Source organism: Neopsephotus bourkii, unplaced genomic scaffold (assembly GCF_033783945.1).
Source record: "Neopsephotus bourkii isolate Nb327-2 ecotype Australia unplaced genomic scaffold, CSIRO-AGI_Nbou_v1 NB_346, whole genome shotgun sequence".
NCBI classification, from domain to species: domain Eukaryota; kingdom Metazoa; phylum Chordata; class Aves; order Psittaciformes; family Psittacidae; genus Neopsephotus; species Neopsephotus bourkii.
Genome location: NW_026900852.1, coordinates 2098042 through 2117297, shown reverse-complemented (window position 1 = coordinate 2117297; position 19256 = coordinate 2098042). Strand labels below are relative to the sequence as shown.

Genomic DNA, 19256 nt, shown 5'->3' with positions numbered 1-19256 from the left:
TTGTCTGCTTGATCTCAGACCTGCTTCAGCACCAGGAGCTTGTGGGGTGATCTCAGCTGGCCCCCATCTCCAGGTTGGTGCTGCTCATGTTGTTGGGTCCTGGCTGGTGATGCTCCCTGACTCCTACTGCTCCCCAGCACTCCATTGTTTTAACCTCTCCCCTGGTTTGGAGATTCCTCCTTCCCCACCTGAAAGGCCCATCTGCAAAGTCTGTAGCAATTTATTTATTACCTTTAAGCTCAGTATAAAAAGTAAATAGTTTTCTGGGATGAACAGGATGACAGGAACAGGAGGAACTGGAGACCTGGTAACGGTCCATGTACATCGAGTGACACAGAGGAGCCTTTTGGTTCACAGTGAGATGGAGGAACTTCACTACCCAGACCCAGGAAAGAACTGATGGATTGAAGACAGCAGAGCTGTACCCATCCCTCTGTATGGGTCCTAAGTTTAGGTTGGACATCCTTGATTTAAACCCTTCTGGAGGTGCAGAGACCAGTGGGGTTTCACAGCAACAGTGCTGGAGGAGAAAAGCCTACCAAGAGAGTCCAGAGAGCACCAGCCAGCTGAGGAGCTGAGCACACAGGGCTCAGTTGTCTTTTTTCACCAAGACTTCAGACAGGTCCTCTGTGCCCTCCAGCTTCAGATTCTGGGAACAGAAAAGAAAAGCCAAGTTCAACAAAACCAAACTCTTCCCCAAATTCTGGCAAACACCCACATGATGAAGGTTCAGAGCAACCCCAGTCCCTTCTGTCCCCATCAGCACACACAAGGCTGAGGCTTCCCATCGGCTGTTGGGGACTGAAATGCTATTGATGCTCACAACGTGTTCCCCTCCGCTGCCAGATCCAAGGACAAGGAATTAGGCTGGAAGTGCTACAAGTGCTTAACCACGGGTATCAGCCTGATATATGCTCACTATCAGCATGAAACTGGGAATGGAGAAGTCCTGATGTAGCAAGAAAATGGCTCTCCTACATATCCTGTGTCCACACTGCACTTACCTTCTCATTTGCTAGGTGCAAGAGGCAGGCGAAGGCTAAGGGGACAGACAGGTTTTCAGCCATCCTAGAAGGCAGCCTACAGAAGAGAAGGAGAAGGTTAGGATGGCCAGAGCCTACCACAACCCGATGGATGGAGCGTGCCTGCAAGGACCAGGTCACCAGAGATCAGCTCCTCCCCAGTGATCTGGTTTTTCTCTACCTTTCCCCTCCCACTAACAACAATTCCCCCAGGTGAATACAAGCCAAGAGCTCCCCCAGGCAGCCCCAGGGTTCAGGTAGGTTGTAACAGACACAGAGGGGTTGGTGTTTGCCTGAGCTCAGCTGAAGTCTACCCCTGATCTTAAGCCCAGACTTTCTTAGGGCCTCTACCTGTGAAACAGGTCCTTTGTGATGCTGCTGAAGACCTTCTCTTCTGCTATCGTTGAGGCATCCTCCTCTTTCTCTGCATCCTTCATCTGTTTAGCAAAAAGACACTGCTGAGACAGACTTTGCTTGCTAGTATTCACCTTATGTTCAGAGAGAAACCGCTCCCAGTTACACACTGTCTCTCCTTCCTGGCCATCCCATAGGAGCAAGACTGCTAGAAAGGAACTGCTGCTCAACCTGCCCAGGACTGTCTCTGCAGGAGTTAAGCTCTACAGGGCATTCTCTTGCCATCAGGGCTATTCAGGGATCTGGTGCCTCCTTCACTCACCTCTGCTGCTGCTGTTTCTTTCCCCCTTCCATCAGTCAAGAGGTTCCACATGCTCTTCTTCAATGTCTTCATGTCCATTTTCTTGGCTGTCTTTGCGTACTGAATCGCTATCCTGTTGATCTGAGGAGAAGTACAGGGTGAATTGAGAACACCTGAGCAGAAGCAGGAGCACTGTCCTCTATCAGGACCACAGGAACAATCCCATGGTTCTCCTTGGGAACAACACTGAATGTTCTCTTACTGCTACACCTTTGATTAATTCCCTCCTCTTACACAAGGGTTCATCTGGGTAAAAAGCATCCACTAGCAGCAAACCAGGGAAACTGCTGTCTCAGGACCTCCAACCACCCAAGGTGGCGAGAAGCTTTGCTCCAGATCTCCCCAGTGAGCAATTCACTCAGTGACAACACAAATCTTTACCTTCTGGGGCTCAGCAATGAGGTTCAGCTCTCCATATGTTGTGATATCGACAAGCCTGTTGAGCTCAGCTTCTGGAACCTCAGGGTGGGCAGTAAGGTTGAAGTCCCCTGTCAGGCCCATGAACTGAACTGGGTCATTATCATCATCGCTGTCAGCACACTGATGAAGAAGAAAGAGCGGTGAGGCCACAAAGAGACATCTCTGAGGAGCCAAGATGTGTCCTGCACTGAGATAACACCACCCTCTCAGGTTGGTGGTGATACCTGCCCACCTTCCCCATGGAAAATGTTATTATTCATTCTCCCCACAGAGTTTAGGCTGGGCTAAGGCCAAACACGAGGGAGATCAGCAGAGATGAAGGGGTTTTCCTGCAAGTGTGGGACCAGCTGGGACTTGTCACAAATGCACTCAGGAGGCAGCACTGGCCTGGCCAAAAGCTGAAGCTTGAGAGGAAATCATAGAATAGTTAGGGTTGGAAAGGACCTTAAGATCATCAAGTTCCAATCCCCCTGCCATGGGCAGGGACACCTTGCTCTAAACCATATTACCCAAGGCCTCATCCAACCTGGCCTTGAGCACTGACAGGGATGAAGCATTCACAACCTCCCTGGACAACCTATTCCAGTGCCTCTCTTTCAGTGGTAGCTCAAACCAGTTGGGAGCAAACCTCACTGTGTAATGATTCTGGAGGTGATCAATGGCATTTGCTCCTGCTTTAGGGCACTGGAATGGAGTTTCTGCAGCAAACTGACTGGCAAACACCAAGGCCAGAGAGTTTAGTTCATGTGGTTGGTGAGGGTACATGGGTGTGCACAGAGATTCCTGCAACTCCACTAGGAATTCATTCTGAGTACAGCTTCTTCCCATCACACATCAAATACAGGCATCAGAAAGAAAGCTTCTTGTTCCAGTTACCTGCACCGCAGGGCAGAAGTTGGAGGTGTCATTGGGGTTGTTGTAGTCGTACTCGCCGATGTCCTCGTCATGATCCAAGGAGCTTTCAGGCTGAGGCATCCTGGAGGACTTCCAGGACGAGAGCAGGGGTCAGCAAAGGAAAAACTCCATATATTGCCCAAGCAATACCTGCACCTTCTTTCTTCATCACCTCCCCTTTTCCCAGCCTGTTGGCTCTTCCTCCTCCTTGCACACCAGCCCTCTATAGCAAGTCCCCAGATAAGCAGAGCCACTCCAGCACCCACAAGCGTGTGTGAGTTCAGTGAGAGACAGGGTGGCTCTTCTCCAGCCCTGAAGAGCATCCCAAAGCACTTCAAGCATTTGGTGGAGAGTAGTTTTGTGCATGGAATCATTGCAAACAGGCTTTTAGAGAAGTCTCTTACCTTAAAAGCTGGTTTGAGGTACAGCTGGAGAATGGCGTTAGGGTCATAGTGGAAGGCTGCGGGAAGCGTGGTGCTCTTCACATTCTGGCTTTCCAGAATGGATTTGGCTAGAGTTATAGCTGCCTGGGGGAGATAATAAATGCCATTGCCCACGAGCTATCCACCAGTCACAAACACACAGTAAGTGCTTTGAACACAGGTCTTTGTGTTAGGGAAGAAGCAGACTAAACCACACCGTGTCTAACTCTGACTCATCCTATTCAAAGCTTGCTTATTTAAGCTAAATAATTCATATCTCAGTCTGAAAGGGTGCAAGTTCTAAAGACGTGTGCAAGGAGGAGTTCACACTGGTCTAGCTGGTGCACCTAAAGGTTTCTGTACAGCACACTGGGACATGGAGCTGGATCCATGGCATCTTTTTAATGGTTGGGGTATAAGCCAGGAGCAATCCAGCCTGATTCTCCACCGTCAGGCGGGTAAACCCCTCAGCTTGTAAGGTGACCTGGAGTCAGAAGACTCTAAGGTTACAGAGCCAGTTTCACAGGGGCCATTTGCAGGTGATGGTTGGCAGCCACACTGACATAATAAAAGAGAGAGCAGAAAGAGGCAGGAACTCAGCACGTGCCTTGGTCTTACGGAAATGCGCCTCAAAGTCAATGTCTTCATCAAAGTCTATTTCAAATGCTTTCCTTGCATTCCTTTTCCTGGTCTCTTTTTCAGACTCAGCCTCTGCAGCAGAAAGGAAGCAAATGGTCAGTGCTTTGTGACAGAGTAAGAACCACAAGCTCACTCCTAACTTGAGCATCTGCTCCACAAAGGTCACCTTTCCTCTTTGTTGTGGGAAAGCAACAAGTGGTGTTCTCAGCTTCACGTTTTCAAGGGATCAGTGTCTTTTTATAGAAGCAGAAAGTGTAATTTTATCTTCAGACTTTATGCAGGAGGTGGGAAATAACAGCAGGAGCTGTATTAGTACTGTTACCTCCTGTTGCTGCGGTGAGACACCCTCTCAACTTTGAGCATCATCATTCAAACACTAGAGAACACTTTAGAAGGATCAGCATGTGGCTGAGAGCCTTTGTGGTGTCTGAACTCAGTCCTGCTTCCCAGCTGGCTAGAAAAGAGCCAGGCAGGCTTGTCCCCTTCTCCACCGTCCCTGCTTTATGAGTCAGATGCTGCCTAAAGGGAAGCAGGACCTGGCAGCACACGGGCTGCTGTCTCTACATACATACGCTTGTGCCGAGGTTTGAAGCGCCAGTGCTCTGGGCCAGCCCACATCGACAGAGTCCGGGGACTGAAGTAGGAATATTCCCCTGGTTTCATGGAAACATAATGGCACATGGTCCTGACGTCTCCCGTTCCAAAAGAAGCTGTGCCAGTTCTGGGAAGAGCACACATGCTGCTGAGTGAAATCATTCCTTTGGCACACATAGGGCCTGAGTGTCCAGTCAATATCCACATCAGCTCTGTAAGGATATTGTTTGCTCCCCCTGCATGGGATGCTAAACTATGGAGCTCAGGAGGCTGCTGCAGAAACAGAGGTGGATTTGGCAAAGGGCAGGCTGGAAACTGGGGAGCAGAGGGAGCAGACAAGCGGTCAAACGTGACCACACAAAAAGGTCCTCTTAGAGAGCAGAGATATTACTGTAATGTAATTCTGGAGGTACCCAAAGCTTGCACAGAAAGCAGCTGCAGCCAGATGGGAAATGTGTACATGGGAATGAAAGATCCCCCAGAGAGATGCCAGCAGTTGTCACTCCCTCTCAAAGCAAAGCCATAGATTCTCAGTGACTACTTACCCAGTCCCCAGGGAGACTGTTCCAAAGGAGCTGATGTTTTCTCTGAATTCCCCAATTTTGTCTATTGTTGTATTCCTGGGGGAGTCAGAATTGAAGTCATCACCTGGCAGGATGGGAGCACAGTCTTCCACATCGCTGTCCACCTCTGCGTTGATATCAAACACTTGGTCACTCTTCTTGAATTTATCCAACAGGGCTGACACTGACTGCAGGAGAAGAAGGTGCTCAGGAAAACACAGGGTAGCAGTGGTCCCGCAGCACAACACCCCACTGCTCCATGTATCTCAGTGATCACTTTGGAGGGGAGCGTGGATACAACTCAGGTATCCCACCCAGCCCAGAGCTAACAAACATACCTCATCATTGGATTCAGCATCCCACTTTGTAAACTGGAAACCAGCCAGTGAAGAGCAGATGGGGCGTTTTTCAGTGCACTGTGCTAGAAGGGCTAGAGACAAGGAGAGTAAGGGCGAGAGATCAAACACAGGATGAAGAAACCAGCAGCTAAAACAAGTACCAGGCATCCAATCATTCTTAAAGCCACATATGCAGGCAGCTCTTCCTGCACGCAGGGCAGTGCAGGGCTCGCTGCAAAAGCAGCTGGCTCATTTCTCAGCAGAGAGTTCAACTGCTACCCTAACTCCAGGGTGGGCACAGCACTGGGAATCTTATCAGAGCAGTGGGGTTTGGTAGTTATGTACAGGCTCAAACACTGTGGCCAGCAGGTCATGGAGGAGATTCTCCCCCTCTGCTCTGCTCTGGTGAGACCCCCCGTGCAGTTCTGCGTTCAGCTCTGGGGCAGCAGCACAAGAGGGACCTGGAGCTGTTGGAGTGAGGCCAGAGGAAGCCATGGAGATGCTGCGAGGGCTGGAGCAGCTCTGCTCTGGAGCCAGGCTGAGAGAGCTGGGCTGGGGCAGCCTGGAGAAGAGAAGGCTCCTGAAGGGGAGACCTTAGAGCAGCTCCAGTGCCTAAAGAGGCTGCAGGAAACCTGGAGAGGGGCTTGGGACAAGGGCCTGTAGGGACAGGCCAAGGGGAATGGCTTGAACCTGCCCGAGGGGAGACTGAGCTGAGCTCTGAGGCAGAAGCTCTTCCCTGTGAGGGTGCTGAGGCGCTGGCACAGGGTGCCCAGAGAAGCTGTGGCTGCCCCATCCCTGGCAGTGCTCAAGGCCAGGTTGGACACAGGGGCTTGGAGCAAGCTGCTCCAGTGGAAGGGGTCCCTGCCCATAGCAGGGGTTGGAGCTGGGTGAGCTTTAAGGTCCCTTCCAGCCCAAACCGTTATAGGATTCTATAAGGTAAGTACTTAGCCTGTAATACAGTAATCTCAACTGCAGCACAGCTCAGGCCGCCTATACATGTTACATGACAGATCTGCTTTAGATCTGTAGTGATCTAACATCTACCAAAGTCCCGTTATCCAGCAGTTTCACTAGCAGTGGTGCCATAGAGTGGCTAAGCTGTGAACAAAAGCATGAGCCAAGCTGGCTGAGAGTAAAATGAGCACACTTGGGAGATAAAAAGGATGTAAAGGTCTGGATGGGCCCCTTTTCTTAGTGGTTACCAGCACTCACGCTTTAAATCCATCACTTTCACAGGGTTGGTGTTTGGGAGTGTGAGAGTCTCTGAGGAAGGGAGAGGGATGATCTCTGAGTCGAAGAGCAGCTCACAGTGGCAGTCCTGGGTATGCAGCCCAGTGAGGAAAACTCCAGCTGTGCTGCACTCATCGAATGATGCTGCTGTTTTCTGGAACATGGGATCAATCTACAGGTATGGAATGAAGCAGAGAATGAGGGAATGGAGTAGATGGAAGGGGTGAAGCATGTTTTTGCAGGAGTGTCATGGTTTAAGCCCAGCTGGTAACTCAGAACCATGCAGCCGCTTGCTCACTCCTCTTCTCCCTCCTGGCTCCCAGAGGGATGGGAAGGAGAATGGAAAGAATGTAAACCCCACGGGCTAAGAGAACAGTCCAGTAACTAAGGTATAACACAAAGCACTACTGCTACCACCAGTAATAACAATAATGATGAGGGGAATAACAAGGGGAGAGAACACAACTGCTCACCACCTGCTGACCGATACCCAGCCTGTCCCAAGCAGCAATCTGGGCCTCCTGGGTGACTCCCCCCAGTTTCTATACTGGGCATGACGTGCTGTGGTATGGAATACCTCTTTGGCTACTTTGGGTCAGGTGTCCTGTCTCTGCTTCCTCCCAGCTTCCCATGCCCCTCCTCACTGCCAGAGCATGAGGCTGAGAAGTCCTTGATCAGAGTCAGCATTACTTAGCAACAACTAAAACCATCCGTGTGTTATCAGTGCTGTTCTCAGGCTTAAGGTCAAAAACATAGCACTGCATCAGCTGCTAAGGAGGAGAAAAAACAGCTGTTACAGCTGAACCCAGGACAAGGAGACTTTGAAACACAGAGCTGAAGGGAGAATGACCCATGCATGTCAGGGGCTGGTCTCTGGTCCCAAGAAAAAAGGGATGGGACAAGAGGAAATGGCCTCAAGCTGCACCAGGGGAGGTTTAGATGGAGCTGAGGAGCAATTCCTTCCCCAGAGGGTGCTCAGGCATTGGAACAGGCTGCCCAGGGCAGGGCTGCAGTCACCGTCCCTGCAAGTGCTCACACACCATGGAGACAAGGCCCTCAGTGCCATGGGGTGGTGGTGGCCTTGGCAGTGCTGGGGAACAGTTGGACTTGATGAGCTTAAAGGGCTTTTCCAACCTGGTTGATTCTGTGATCCCATGTTCTTCAGCAAGGGGAGAGTTCCCCCAGCTTCCTCACACAGGAGGAACACCCATGACCAGACACACCTTTGCTCTAAGAGCAGGATTCATAGATATACATGTGAATGTCAGATCCCAAGAGAGGAATGCATGCTAAGAAATGAGAAAGATGAGGGGACACCTCCTTTCCTCCCCATAACACGGCTGCTGCAGCAGCCTCCCTCCACCCACCTCACATCTGCGACTACCCTCTGACACATTGATGTTGTTCAGGTTCGTCTCGATGGTTTTAAATGAGTGCTTTTTCTTTGTCTGAACTCTCTTGACAACTTCAGGAGATCGACTGTCTTCTAAAATGAAAAGAACAAGCTACACTCAGAACACTCACTAAAATACCCTATGGAGGGATAGCACAGCCTTTCACTTCAGTTCGCAAGACAAACACACAAAACCCAGTGGGCATGAAGTCACCTGGTATCTACCAGCAGAATCCATCAACGTTTCAACTTAAACAGGGGAAGTTCAGGTTAGATATGAGGAAGAAGTTCTTCCCTGTAAGGGTGGTGAGGCACTGGAATGGGTTGCCCAGAGAAGCTGTGAATGCTCCATTCCTGGCAGTGTTCAAAGGCAGGTTGAACAGAGCCTTGGGTGACACAGTCTAGTGTGAGATGTCCCTGCTCATGGCAGGGGTTTAGAACTGGATGATCTTAAGGTCCTTTCCAACCTGAAGTATTCTATGATTCATTGGTTGGATGCTGTGTTTCTTTTTATGGACTATTTTATCTTCACAGCATGGGTTTTGTTTCAAAGCAAAGAGGCAGTTCATTCTTACATAGATTAGGCCACTTTTGGTTTACATTCAGATCTGATGGGCCCAATGGTTGAATACAGGATTGAGTGACAAATTCAGGGTCTCGCCTCAACCCTCCCTACTCAAGGGATGTACAAAGTGTTTCCAAATTCACATGTGCTATGGAAGTACACCACCATTTCCCCTCTGTGCAGGTGGAAAAGAAACAGCTAAACAGAAAAGAGTGCAAGGCACACCTTCTCCTGCGCTGTCTACAGGGTTTTTGGGTGCTGTGTCCTTGTTCAAGCCTCCAAGCACTTTGTATGCATCCACATGAATCGTATCCACACGCACGGAGTAAATCTTGCCACTGGCATCTATTGTGCCCGCTGCTACCTGACGGGAGGGACAAAGAGCTGGGTTATAGTTATGGAGGAAAAAGTCTCCTCTAGATGTGACTCTGTAGACCTGAACTTCTGGATGCTCTGTAGTAGAAGCAAAAACCTGTGCACTCTGCCATCCCTTCCTCAATTTCACCAACAACAGAGCTAGCTCAGGGGTTCCTCAAGGCCACTGCCATTTGTTCATTCACCCAAGAATCCAGTTTCCCCCCAGCATCAGTCAACTATTATAGTGAGGAAGTCCTTGTCCCAGCAAATTCTAATTCTGATCCATCCTGGATGAAAATTACACTGGGAATTAACCACATTACCTTCCTTTCCTTTCCAGCCTTGTTTTGCTACTCCTTGTTATCACCCACTATTTATCTCAGAAGCTTCACAAGCCTTACTTTTAAATGAGCTCTCCTTTTAAAGGACCATCACTGAAAGCCTTTCATTTCTGTGGTACAAAAGGATTCCACACTATAAGTTTCTGCTGTGTCTAAAAGGTATCTTTTAGTACCCAGCTCAGTTACCTTGGCATTGAGGTCTGTTATTGACTAAACCTTATGCTAAGTGCCAGTTGCAAACAAAGCACCTCCATGACCAGGCAGTGATTCCTCTCACCTTGAAGTTGGTCTTTTCAGAGTCCTTCTGTTTCAGGATCTCTGTCATGTAGTCTATCAGGTGTAAGCCAAAGACATTCTTCGTGTTGATTTTCTGAAACAAAGCACAGCTCACAGCTGATCCCCTGGCAAATGATGCGTCAAAAGTGTCTGATCCCTCATCCCATGGGGTATTTACAGCAGGGTATGGCCATTTCCACATCCTGCTTCGTTACTGCTGGGGAGGCAGCAGCAGAAGCCTGCTGTTTGGCTCAGGGACGTGGCTCTGAGGGCTGGGATGGAGAATAACCACACAGCCAAGGCTCAAGGAGTTTAAACCCCCTCCCAAGCGGCCTCATGACCGCTGCCAGCGGGGGTGCGAGAGGGGCTGGACCGGGAACCCCGACTCACGTTCTCGGTGGAGAGCTTGATGCAGGTGCTGTAGTGATCCGCGATCTGACTGTGGGTCCACTGCGGGCCTGCCTGCGGCTGCCTAAGGGAGACTCGGCTGTTAGGGACCCTCCTCCTTCACGGACCCCCCTTCACAGCCCCTGCCCGGGCCCGTACCTGGGTGAGGCGAGGACCCGCGGCGAGTCAGTGCCGCTGAGGTGGAGGTCGGTGGCTTTGGAGCGCCGGCGCTGCCGCCTCTCCCGTTCATCATCGTTCCGGGGGCACTCGGCCAGCACGGGGGTGCCGGGGGTGCCGAAGGACCGCAGGGCCGCGGTGCTCATCCTCTCCCGGTGGGACAGGGACAGGGACAGACCACGTTGCCTCGCTTCACTTCAGGCCCTGAGGGGGGGGGGGGTGGAGGGGCTGCCACCGATAGCCCCGCCTACTCCTCCCCTCACTAGCCAATCAGAGCGCGGCTGCCTGCCCGCCTGCCAATCACAACGCGCGGCGCTTCGCCCCGCCCCTCCGGGTTTGAATCGGTGCGCGCGCAGGGCGCAGGGCTTAACGGCTGCGGCGGGGCCAGGGCCTACGTGAGGCTCCGGCTCCGGCTCCGGCTCCGGCTCCGGCTCCGGCTCCGGCTCCGGCTCCGGCTCCGGCTCCGGCTCCGGCTCCGGCCAGGGTCTCGGTTAGGCCACGGCCGCTTCCCCTGTGCAGGGATGCGGGGTCCGATCCGCTGCCGGTGTCCTGCACACCCTCAGTGTGCCCCGAAGCCCTCTCCCCTGAGCTCTGCGGGTTTCTGGGTGCACCGAGGGGGTATTCAGGCTGTACAGCCGCGGTCTGGGCAGCCTGGCCCTGTGTGGGGTGTGATGGAGCCTCCATCCTGCCTCCCCGCACTGCATCCTCCCTCCCCGCATTGCATCCTCCCTCCCCGCACTGCATCCTCCTGCCCCGCATTGCATCCTCCTGCCCCGCACTGCATCCTCCCTCCCCGCATTGCATCCTCCTGCCCCACACTGCATCCTCCTGCCCCGCATTGCATCCTCCTGCCCCGCATTGCATCCTCCTGCCCCGCATTGCATCCTCCTGCCCCGCATTGCATCCTCCTGCCCCGCATTGAATCCTCCTGCCCCACATTGCATCCTCCCTCCCCACATTGCATCCCCCTGCCCCGCATTGCATCCTCCTGCCCCGCATTGCATCCTCCTGCCCCACATTGCATCCTCCTGTCCCGCATTGCATCCTCCCTCCCCGCATTGCATCCCCCTGCCCCGCATTGAATCCTCCTGCCCCACCTTGCATCCCGCCCACATTGCATCCTCCCTCCCCACATTGCATCCCCCTGCCCCGCATTGCATCCTCCTGCCCCGCATTGCATCCTCCTGCCCGAATGATCTCCTGCCCCGCATTGCATCCTCCTGCCCGCATTGCATCCTCCTGCCCCGCATTGCATCCTCCTGCCCCGCATTGCATCCTCCTGCCCCGCATTGCATCCTCCTGCCCCACATTGCACCTCCTGCCCCGCAATAATCCGCCCCGCATTGCATCCGCCGCATTGCATCCTCCTGCCCCGCATTGCATCCTCCTGCCCCGCAATGAATCCTCCTGCCCCGCATTGCATCCTCCTGCCCCGCATTGCATCCTCCTGCCCCGCACTGCATTCTCCTGCCCCACATTGCATCCTCCCTCCCTGCACTACGTCCTCCTGCCCCACACTGCATCCTCCTGCCCCACATTGCATCCTGCATCCCCGCACTGCATCCTCCTGCCCTGCATTGAATCCTCCTGCCCCACCTTGCATCCTCCTGCCCCGCATTGCATCCTCCTGCCCCACATTGCATCCTCCTGCCCCGCATTGAATCCTCCTGCCCCACATTGCATCTCCCTGCCCCACTTTGCATCCTCCTGCTCCGCATTGCATCCTCCCGCCCCACATTGCATCCTCCCTCCCCGCCCGGCCCTGGTGCTCAGTGGGAGCGGGAGCAGCTCCTGCCTTGGTGCAGTGACTGGGGAGGAGCCAGCAGAGCTTCCTAAACCTGATCGCTTGGCTTGACCAAGGCAGCCTGCGTTTGTGTGCAGGACCCCATGAGGATCAGAAGCTCCCCCCTTCCACATCGGCTTTTCACATCTCCCTTGCTCAGCACGAGAGGCATTGTCTGCATTGCTTTGGTTTCCCTGCAGGAAGGGTTTGCTGGGCTCCTCAGGCTTCCTTGTCCCAGCGGAGCTGTGCCTGGTGTGACAGATTCCTGACAGGAGGATGGAGCCAGGAGGGGCTGGGCTCTGCTCCCAAGGAACAAGGGATGGGACAAGAGGAACCGGCCTCAAGCTGCACCAGGGCAGGTTTAGATGGAGCTGAGGAACAATTCCTGCCCCAGAGGGTGCTCAGGCATTGGAACAGGCTGCCCAGGGCAGGGTCCCTGCAAGTGCTCACACCCCCTCAGTGCCATGGGGCAGTGGTGGCCTTGGCAGGGCTGGGGTATGGGTTGGACCTGATCTTAAAGCTCTTTTCCACCCTCATTGATTCCATGATGCCAGCACAGTGCCTGGCTGCAGGCAGAGGGGACACGCTCCTTGCCTTAGCATGGGGAGTGGTCTGGCCTGAAGCATGGCTGCATGAAAGGGAGATGACCTCTCAAAGTCCCTTCCAACCCATATTACTCAGTGCTTCTGTGATCATGACCCTATAGTTGATGGGAAGAGCAGCTTCTTCAGTGCCACCAGCCAGTAGAGAAGCTTTTCCAGCCCTACAAGGCCAGCATTCCCAGTGCTGGGGAGTGAAACAGCAGCTGCCCTGTTCCTTCATGATGGATTTAGGTACTGCGATGCTGCTGCAGTTGGATGCCTGAATTCTTCCCAAGTGCAAAGTGCTCTTCCAGTCTGAACCACTGGATGGGGCAGGAGGAGAAGATGTGGTTCGATCTCTACCTTTCTTCGGAGTTAGGGAAATAAGAGCTGTTCCCCGCTGAGCCAGCCCCTGCCCTGACTCCAACCACCCAGAAATGGCCAAAGGATAAACCTGTGGAGACCGGCATCTGCTCCTAAGCACGGCTCGAGTGCCCTTGGGACACCCAGGGCACTTATTCTATAGGGCTTTTTTATGGCCCTGGTAACTCCGGGTCTGAGCAAAGGGGTCTGAGCCCTTCCCTTGCAAACCCCACTTTGTTTCATGATGTGCCTTTCTAGAAGCCTCCTAGTGAAGCTTTTAATGTTGTGAACAAATGGCTATCTCCAGCTACACACCTGAAGGGAAGGGCCTGAAGGAACTGGGAAGGCTTTAAATGTCCAAATAAATTATCCCTGTCGTGGCAATAGCATCGTTTGATTGTTCCCAGCCATTAGCAATGCTGGTGAGGACAGGAATGTTCATGCTCTGTATTAAGGGAATGCATCACTTGGTGACATGAACATTTAGAGATGCTGCTCCCTCTTCGATCAGCTCTTCGGCTAATAAATCCCTAGCAGGACTTTGGGAAGCTGGATGAACAGCTCAGACCTGTCACGGGGTGAAAATCCCCATGGAGGTGCATTGGGATTCTCCTGCTCATGGAGTGAATAAGGTTTGCTTTGGGAGTTGGGAAGAATGGCTTAGGAGTGGAAGCCTGCCCCATTGCGGGCTGTGGGAAGCTTTGGGGTCACACAGAACATGGGGAATGTCTCCCAGCTGCAGGCAAGTGCTGGAGGAAGGTGGGAGGCTTAGGAGAAGAGTAGGAAGAGGGGAAGCATGGAAGCATTCCTGTGTGAGCATTCCTCAGCTGCTGTGACAGCCTTGAAACCGTGTCCATCACAGTGATGGGGCTGCTGAGCTGCTTGACAGGTCCCCACTGTGGGATGTGCTGCCCATTCCGGATCCATAACACAGGAAGCTTGGCAACAGGGATCTTCCCTGGCTGCAAGGCTCAAAATAGAGCTGGGGAGTGTGGAACTTGCACCCTTCTGGGGTTACTGAGACCTCTGCCCTCTGTAAGCACCAGACCTGGGCTTGGTGGCTGCTGGGGGTTTGGTTTCCATATGGGTTCAGGGCCTGTCCCTGAATGATTGGGGTCCCTGTGACTGTTGCTGCCACACAAGTGGGGTCTCCTCTTGCTGCACCCCTCTGCAAGTGGCCTGACAACTAAAGATACCTGATGATTTCCATATGCTGGAGCAGACAGGAGCATTTATTAACCCACTGGTGCTATTCTTATGCAGACAACTGTAGCTCATCTCAATAATAAAAGGCAATTTAATACCTGCTCAGCTGCTTTAGGAAGGGGCTGGGGTTTGGTTTTCAATGTGACACCCTGGGGTCAGCCTTTCCATCTGCTTTTTCCCTCCCAGGACATGCTGTCTGCTTTCAGCCTGGCTTCTTATTGCTGCAGAGCTGCTCATAGTTGTGCTTATACCTCAGGGCAGGAGGGAAAGGTTGAAACCCCAGAAGTGAATGGTGTGGTTTCTCTTAGGTATCATTAGGATGGCCTGCTCCTTATATACCCTCAGTGCTGTGTCTGAAGAGGCTGTAACACAGGTTGTACTAACAGAGCTTAGATATCCCCCCCTGAGTGTGGCTCTGAGTGGGGAGCCTCTGGAGGAGCCCAGTGTGCAAAGGACCATCCTGCAGGGTCTCAGAGCTCTGAGTGGCCCCACTGACTTCCCCCTTTGCAGGTGCCTGGCTCATTGGTGATGATCTGGATCCTTTGATCTCTTGTGTTTTACCACCCTCGTGCTGTAAAATCCAGGGTTTCACAGACACGGTGATGGCTGCAAACTCAAACACAAGATCACCTCCTGAAGCGCAGCGATGAGTACATCAGCAGCAGCGGGGTCACAGCACTCCCAGCTGAGGACGAGTCCTCGAGGTCCAGGCGGAGCAATCAAGATGAGACTTGGGGCTGGAGAGCAGATGAGAGATGTGATGAGCTGTAAATCTCGTTGAGCCTCTCCCCAGCTTTGGTCTGGTTGTGCCCACGCAGCGTCTCGTGTTGTTCTTGGCAGCTTTCCCTTCTCAAGCAAAGGGAAGACAAATGGGCTACAGGCTGCTCCGGATGCAACCCAGGAGGATTCCATCAGCAATCATTCCTGACTGGTGGAGGTGCTGGATGGACTGGCTGGGTTGGTGATGTGTTCATTCAGTTCAATTCACTTTGTAATGTAGGGCTTGAGCAGGTTGAAATGATCAGTTCAAACTATGGTGGTGCTTGTGAGTGAGGGTCTTGGAGCAGAGCTGAGCTCCCACATCTCTGCATAGGGGAGAGTGGGACTGGTGCACACACAGGACCTGAATCCAGGAGAGCAATTCCCTGTGTTGCAGAGGAAATTGGTGGAACTTTGGCCTTTGGGTCCTTGCATCGGCTGCCAACTGGACCAGTGTTTTCAGAGGTGCTGATGCCTCTGTGGGTGCTGCAGGAAGGAAGGCAGTTTGCAGAGCAGGACAGCTTTGCTTCACCACCCTCCCCTGCTTGCACACAGCGTGGGTGCAGTCTTCAGGGATGATTTTGTTGCCAGATCTTGAGAGCATCTCAGACCAGAGCTGCTCTGGAGGACTTTGTGTCCATCCCCTGCGTTCTCCATCCCTTGGGCACACTGAGTGACTCAGAAGTCCCTGGAGATGTGCCCAGTGGGCCTCTGCTGATGGTTTTGTGGCTTTTTTTGGGTGCTGCTGATCAAATCCCAGTGTGGGATGTATCTGCCACTGCTGTCCAACACCGGGAATCTGTAATATTGACAGCAGCAGGGCTGCAAGATAAAAACCTCAACACAAACCCATCTAATAGGGGCCCTGCTCCCTGGAGGGTTATTGCTGCTGCACGGTTGACATCCATCACCTTTCAGGCCACCGTTCAGAGTAACCCTACCTTGGTGAAGGGCAGCAGGACATCAGGAGCGCTTTACAGCCACACACTATTTGTGTCCTCTTCTGTGAAGGGTGGGAGATGCCACAAGCCTCACTCAAGGAGACTCACTCCTCTTTTGGGTACAGATTCCTAAATTCCCCCATTGAAATGCAGATTTGCAGCCGTTTGATTATGCCACACATGAGAGAAGCTTTTGGGTGGAGAACAGCTTGTAATAATCAGCTACATGTCCCTCGGTATGAGTACTATTTGCTGTTGGCTATGGCCTCATGCCTTTGCAGGGAGCAGAGTCATTCAGAACAACCCTCCTTTCCTCTCTGTTGAAAATTGCTGTCATTTCACCTCCCCAACCCCTTTTTAATCAACCTGGGTGCCACAGTCTGCTTTGCAAGAAAAGGAATGATGGTTTCGGAGGTGCTGTGCATGGTAATGCTCTGCTCAGCCTGAAATGCTGCTATTCCAAACAGCAGCTTTAGGAAGGGCTTCTGTTTCTTCTTAACACCTTGCTCTTGTGCAACCAGAATGATTTTAGTTGGGAGGTTTGGAATTGCCTGAATTACAACTTCCCAATGGGAAAAGGGGATGGGGAAAGCAGAAGTGGGGACATTAATTGTGGCACAGCCCATGGAAGCTTGTTTTGGTTGGGATCTCAGGCCTGGGCTATCTTCCAGGATGAAACCCTGATGCTGTGGTGACATCATGGGTCACACTGGGACGTCCTGGACCCTGCTCCAACACACATCAAATTGCTCAAATGAATGATACTTGACTTTTAATCAAGCCCATTAGAGCCATTGCCACACTTAAGCAGCCTATTTATTAATGATCTTTCTCACTCGCTCCTTCTCCTCAGGTTTTGCATCTTGCTGATGTGAAGGGAAGTCCTTTTGATGTGGGTCCTTGGCCCAAGAACCTGCAACCCACTGTTAATCCCCACTTCACACCCACAACTGGTCGATGTCTGCATCGCTGCTGCTTGATTCATTTCCTTCACTAATAAAAAGGAATTGCTTGTCTCACCCAGCAGGCCACGGTGAAGCTGGGTCTGTGATTCTCCACCATCTCCACCAAATAGCCCTGTTTGTGGCAGGGAAACCAAAATCAGCTGCAATCTGCACAGAAACTGAAGTGGGAGCTCAGGAAGTCAAATGAAGAATCAACCAGGTTGGAAAAGCCCTTTAAGCTCATCAAGTCCCATTGTTACCCAGCACTGCCAAGGCCACCACTGACCCATGGCACTGAGGGTGTGTGAACACTTGCAGGGATGGTGACTGCAGCCCTGCCCTGGGCACCCTCTGGGGAAGGAATTGATCCTAATCCCCATCTAACCCTCCCCTCGAGGTATTGCCTCTTTCCTAGCTGCTCTCAGCCATCCCAGCATGTTCTGCTGACTTCAGTGAACCCATCAATCTGATTATATGCTGTGGCAAAGAGACAAGTTCAACTCAATTAACATGTATGGATTCCACAGTGCTTTGCATAAATGTTTGCTTAATACACAAGTCAAAAATATCCCCAGAAAAATGGAAATTACATAGTTAATTGCTTGCAGCTATGCACCAGTGTGTAAACTGGGGTTTCCATAGCACCAAATAGCCTGTTAGAGCAGTATGACAAAGTTAGAGCTTAAAGAGGAAAAAACTTGAGTTCAAAATGCACAGAGGAAAGTGGATTCTTCGTGTTCTATGAAGCTGGTGCAGGGCCTGGAGCACAAGTGTGATGGGGAATGGCTGAGGGACTTGGGGGGCTCAGTATGTAGAAGGCTTGGGGGGACCTTATCCCTCTCTACAACTGCCTGACAGAAGGATGGAGCCAGAAGAGGGCTAGTCCCGAGGAACAAGGGGCAGAACAAGATGAAACGGCCTCAAGCTGCACCAGTGGAGGTTTAGATGGAGATCAGGAACAATTCCTTCACACATGGGTTAGTGGTGGCCTTGGCAGTGGTGGGGAATGGATGGACTTGATGAGCTTAAAGGTCTTTTCCAACCTGTTTGCTTCCATGATTCTGTATGCTCCCAGCTTTGTGGATGGCTCAGTTTTGAGGGTTACCCTTTTTGTTGTTGAAACTCCGGATCACACAAACCCTTTCACCCCTCTTTTCACCTACTTTTGTCTTTGCCACCTTCTGGCACCTTTTGCTGCTTCTCCTCCCATTCCCGCCAGTTGCCACCACTCTGCTGTGGGTTAATGAACCAGTTGCAAGATGGTCTCAGAAAAAAACCCATTTATTTATGAAAATCCATTTGGACAAAGCTACTGATCAGAGAGAGGCCGTTTTGTGGAGGAGGCTCGGACTTTCTCTCTGTGGAGATGCTACTATGAGAAGAACTTCACACCAAGCTCCTATTAGCTGCCCCCCACACCAAATACCAAGCCCCAGCCGTACATCAGAGCCCATCTCATCCCCTCCTGGCCCTCACCGTATCACATTGCACAGAAGCAGGAGCTTTATTGTGTGGGATGGAAAGTTTAAGATCAGAGACACCCGAGAGTGGCCTCTCATCCTCAGCTGCTCTTGGGACTCACTGTCCCTCCTCTGGGGTGCCACAACCCTGTGTTTAACTGGTGAGTGTGATTTTAGCTGCCAGCAGAGACTGTATTTTGGGTGGATATACCATAGGAACACTGGGGCTATCTGACAGCTAAACTTTGTGTTAGAACTGCTGTATTTATGATTCAGCTGGAGACAGGTTTTGGGGGCAGGATGGTGTGAACCGGGCCCTTTTACATGGTTCTGACTGATGATGCACACATTGGAACTGGGTGAGCGTTAAGGTCCTTTCTAACCCAACCCATCCCATGATTCTATGATTAAAGATAAGTGGCGAACACCCTTTCATGCGTCTCCCACCAATCCCATTACGCTTGTCATGGTTGTAACTACAACCAGCATGGATACTGGCTGCTTTGCTTTGACTTCCACATTTGCAAAGCTGCCTGATTTTTGGGCCAAGCAGGCTCTTGCTTGGCTTTTGCTGGTTTTTTGTTTTAAGTTGGTGGAGGAAAAGTGGTTACACATGAAACAGGGCGTAAATGGTGCATTTTGGAGCAATTGAGCAGACCTTGAGGTGTGTATAGGGACAGAGATTTGCCGCTCCAATGCTCCTGTTGGGAGCTAGGTGGGAAGAACAATTTCTGAGTGCCAGGAAGCAAACCTAAGCTTATAATCAATCCAGTGGGGGCAAAGAGAAGGCCATAAACTGGGATGTGGGTTTCAGAGCTCCCTTCTGAAATGGTTTTGGCTTAGAGTGCATTGTAATTGGGCTGAGGCAGCTCCTTTAATGATGGTG

General features: G+C 52.0%; 1 protein-coding gene across 3 annotated transcripts; it reads right to left on the bottom strand.

The window, feature by feature from the left end:
* Nucleotides 1-209: 209 nt before the first annotated feature.
* Nucleotides 210-10492, bottom strand: NCAPH (non-SMC condensin I complex subunit H). 3 transcript variants are annotated; one of them, XM_061348259.1, is made up of 17 exons: nucleotides 10316-10492; nucleotides 10160-10241; nucleotides 9771-9863; nucleotides 9021-9159; nucleotides 8205-8323; nucleotides 6820-7009; nucleotides 5608-5699; nucleotides 5252-5457; nucleotides 4685-4833; nucleotides 4077-4184; nucleotides 3456-3574; nucleotides 3034-3141; nucleotides 2119-2277; nucleotides 1699-1818; nucleotides 1374-1459; nucleotides 1005-1080; nucleotides 210-649 (listed from the first exon to the last, which is right to left on the bottom strand). In XM_061348259.1, exons 1-17 carry the CDS (start codon nucleotides 10477-10479, stop codon nucleotides 590-592), a joined length of 2070 nt encoding a protein of 689 aa, XP_061204243.1. In that variant the 5' UTR covers nucleotides 10480-10492; the 3' UTR covers nucleotides 210-589. The 3 variants fall into 3 exon arrangements, with proteins under 3 accessions (XP_061204243.1, XP_061204244.1, XP_061204245.1); XM_061348260.1 differs by having other exon boundaries at nucleotides 1374-1453; XM_061348261.1 differs by lacking the exons at nucleotides 210-649; nucleotides 1005-1080; nucleotides 1374-1459 and adding an exon at nucleotides 1479-1623.
* Nucleotides 10493-19256: the final 8764 nt, after the last annotated feature.